Source organism: Pteropus vampyrus, unplaced genomic scaffold, assembly GCF_000151845.1.
Source record: "Pteropus vampyrus isolate Shadow unplaced genomic scaffold, Pvam_2.0 Scaffold121, whole genome shotgun sequence".
In the NCBI taxonomy this organism is placed as follows: Eukaryota; Metazoa; Chordata; class Mammalia; order Chiroptera; family Pteropodidae; genus Pteropus; species Pteropus vampyrus.
In genome coordinates, this window is record NW_011888902.1 from 551296 (window position 1) to 554696 (window position 3401).

At 37.7% G+C, this 3401-nt stretch overlaps 1 protein-coding gene across 1 annotated transcript in view; it reads right to left on the reverse strand.

Moving 5' to 3' along the window:
- USH2A (usherin) overlaps window positions 1-3401 on the reverse strand; it is a gene marked incomplete at its 3' end in the record, with an annotated part of 612524 nt that overhangs the window by 547286 nt on the left and 61837 nt on the right. Inside the window, 1 exon segment of the mRNA XM_011366141.1 lies at window positions 723-786. Coding sequence (XP_011364443.1) covers window positions 723-786 — 64 coding nt within the window.

Genomic DNA, 3401 nt, shown 5'->3' on the forward strand with positions numbered 1-3401 from the left:
TGCCATTTGTAAATTCACCATACTCATCTATCTCCCTTGAAAAATATGAACATTTTTAAATCTTTAATATAAGTAAATAAGATCAATTCATCCATACAACAATATGTTCTTATATCATCAAATCACAAAATAGAAAAGGCACTTGGGAGGATGTTTTAAGCTGAATGCCACTGGAACTTTTTTTGAACAAATAGGGAATCTACATGCCTTCGAGAACCCCCAAGATAGAGTCCCCACCTATTCTCAAGATGAACTCTTTTACTACAGCTAGTCCAAGTCTAAATAATTATTTGCTCACTGGAAATAGAAAAATATATAACAACACTTGAAGTTATTCATAATAGACCAGTCTCTTGAGACTTTCCTATATAACAAAATAATCATTTTTGTTGTTCTACAAATTCAACAAAGTAATTTTAAAAGGTGAGATATAGAAGTTTAAGTATCAAAAACTACTTCTTATAGAACATTTACTTTTTTTAGAAGAAATTTTTTGTAAAGAATTTGATCAGTTTCACATGATGAGGCGTTACCTGCTAGAGTAGCTCTAGTGAATAACAACCACAGACTAAGCCAAAGCAAACACTGTAAACATTAATTAGGTGATGTTAGCCAAATGCTGTAAAGGTGAAAAATGCTATAATCTTCATACTACTCTTATTTAAGTAGACGCAGCATTTATTCTTCTGCTTTTTGAGCTTTACAATACCACACCTGCTTACCTGTTTGTAAGCGCCACTTGGTATAATCGAAAATCTTGCATTCTTCCAACAAACTGCTCTAGACCTGCAGAATGCATATATGTACATCATATGAGAAGTCTGTTTACCAAAAAATAGCTGACAAATATTCAAGTGAAATTCCTTTGAAGCTATGAACTTTTTAATCATTTATATATCACAGCCTTTTTAAATTCTTACAGATCAATATATAGATAGTTTGCTAATTTCATCTGAATAACAACAATCATAATTATCTCCACGAACATTGCAGGACTTGAAGTGAACACTTTGACTACCTAACTTTTGATCTCTCCGGAAGTCCTCACCAAATCAAACTTCTCTCTACTTTATAAATCTAGAAACCTAGCATCTCATCAGCCTGAAATTTGATTGTCATCTGCTTCCAACTGCAACGTTCAGAGCATTTGCACTCACGGCCAAGAGGAAGACTTCCCACTCTTTCACCCTATCTCTTCGACCTCCAAGCTCCAGAGCGTCAGTTTGGGTGCTCTCCAGTCTAGAAAATCTCTAACAAATGAGGATAAAGTAAAAGCCGCCTACTCATGAGTCTAAGTTATTCACATTTACAAACGGCATCCTAGTTCAGTCTCCAAATTCCAACACCATATAAGAATCTTCCTAAGCCAAGCCAGGTCAAAGCCTAGTCTGTATTAACTGAAGTGTCCTTTCAAAGTACAGGTAGATCTCAACCTTAAACCACACATTATTTTATTAATCAATTTAGCAAATATTTAAGAATTAGTAACAGGCAAGTCCAATAGAGTAGGAAGAAAACAACCTACCACCTCCATGTTTAATGTTAATAGTGAGAAAAATTTGATGAAAAATGGCAAAATTCTACAGTTTGGATCCTGGAGACGCTCGGAGATGTGGTGTAATATATAACGATAATAAGTGTAGAGCAGTGACCAATTCCCCAAATGACCATTTGCTGAAATGTTTGGATATTTTTTGTCTTAATAGTAAAGAGTGTTTCACCTATCTTTGCTGCAGCTCCTTGGTGGTGCCTTGGAAGAACCTGGAACGGAGTGAAGATGTGTCTGATGAATACAAGATGCAGAGTAAAATCAGCACACTCAATAGTCTGATATTGCTCTCAGAAGCAGGAGATGAATTAGCAGAGAAAGGTGAGACTTTGGGGCATAAAAAAGATATATGTATGTGTACAGGTGTGCATACACATTTATATATTTTTATATTTATGTTAAAGGGTATATAGAAGAAAAATAAACTATTTTACATATGAATATTTCTTTTCGAGTGTAAATGTTTCCAATGGCTGCATAAATACATCAGCGGGTGCTCCCTTTCCACCCCGGTCTCAATCTTCCACGTCCTCACCACCTGAGCCTGTGGGAGGAAAGTGTTCTATGCAGTCTCCTGTGCTGACTTGCCTGTAAGCAGAGTCCCTCTACCCCATCTTCCCAGAAACAGGCACCTTAGAAAAGTATGGACTAATCATTACTTAAACTGGTATTATGAAGATAAAACAAAAATGCTCTATTAAAACTTTGTAGAATTCTTTAGCTTTCCAACACAAATAGCTTTAAAACTTGTAATTAGTTAAAAGAAATAAGAAAACATGATGCATCACTCATTCTATGAGCTGGCAATTTGGTAAATCCACCTGGATCCAAGATGTAAAGCTAAACAAACAGGGCTTGATGAAAGGAAGGGTACGCCTTTCTTGGAGATAGGAGGAAAGCTGAGAAGAACAGGTGTGAATACAGTTAAGGCGCCGTGTGCTTTCGTTTGGGGAGCAGGGAAGACAAACCGGGGAAACATCACTCTTCAAGGTACGACTCCTTCCTGAGGTAAGAAGGAATGTTGTCTGCCCAGAATGAAAGAAGCTGGGTCTGCTTCCTGTTTATTTCTTCATCTATCCCCGCCCACACCCAGCCCTCCTCCTGGCATCCTCCATCCCTCTGCTCCAGCTCTGCAGACTGAATTTCTAACACCCCACAACTACCAAGTTCTCTCAGCCCTAAGGATTTGCACATCATTTTACCTCTGTTTTTACTTAGCAAGACAAAGCAGTAATTGGTCTTATTTGCTGTTCTATCTCTAACTCATAGCCACATTCCTGGCACATGGTAAATTGTTAAAAAAAATAATTATGAAGAAAAAGGTGGGAAAGGTAGGAAACGGGAGGAGAGGTGTTTGTACCTGTAATGAAGATCTAGGGCTGCTATAGAAGATGAGTAAGGAGACTGACCAGGAATAAATTACAAGGATCTTCAAGAAGTAGTTCGAGGGCCACCTGAAATCAGAGATCGCCACCTAGCACTGGAACAAGAGTTAAGCTAAGTGATTTCCTCAAACAAGCTGACAACCCAAGAGCGACATTAAATAACTGGAGGTATCCAAGACTGAGAGTTCCCAGGCAGGTTGCATAAAACAAGGGGAAAATAAAGTTAAGACTCCAGTAATAGGGGAGTAGACATCATATACCACAGTACTTAATTGGACAAAAAAATGAAACCAGATAAGAGGTGACTGACCAGGAGAAAAGAGGAATCAAGGTACTGGCCATCTGAATAAGTGGAAGTAGAATACGTAGAAATAAGAAAGCAAGATATTTGGAACAATTATAGTATTCACATTAGTGCTAGCTGGGGACACAAAAGCTGAGCAACACTGATACTGCTTTTGGCAACA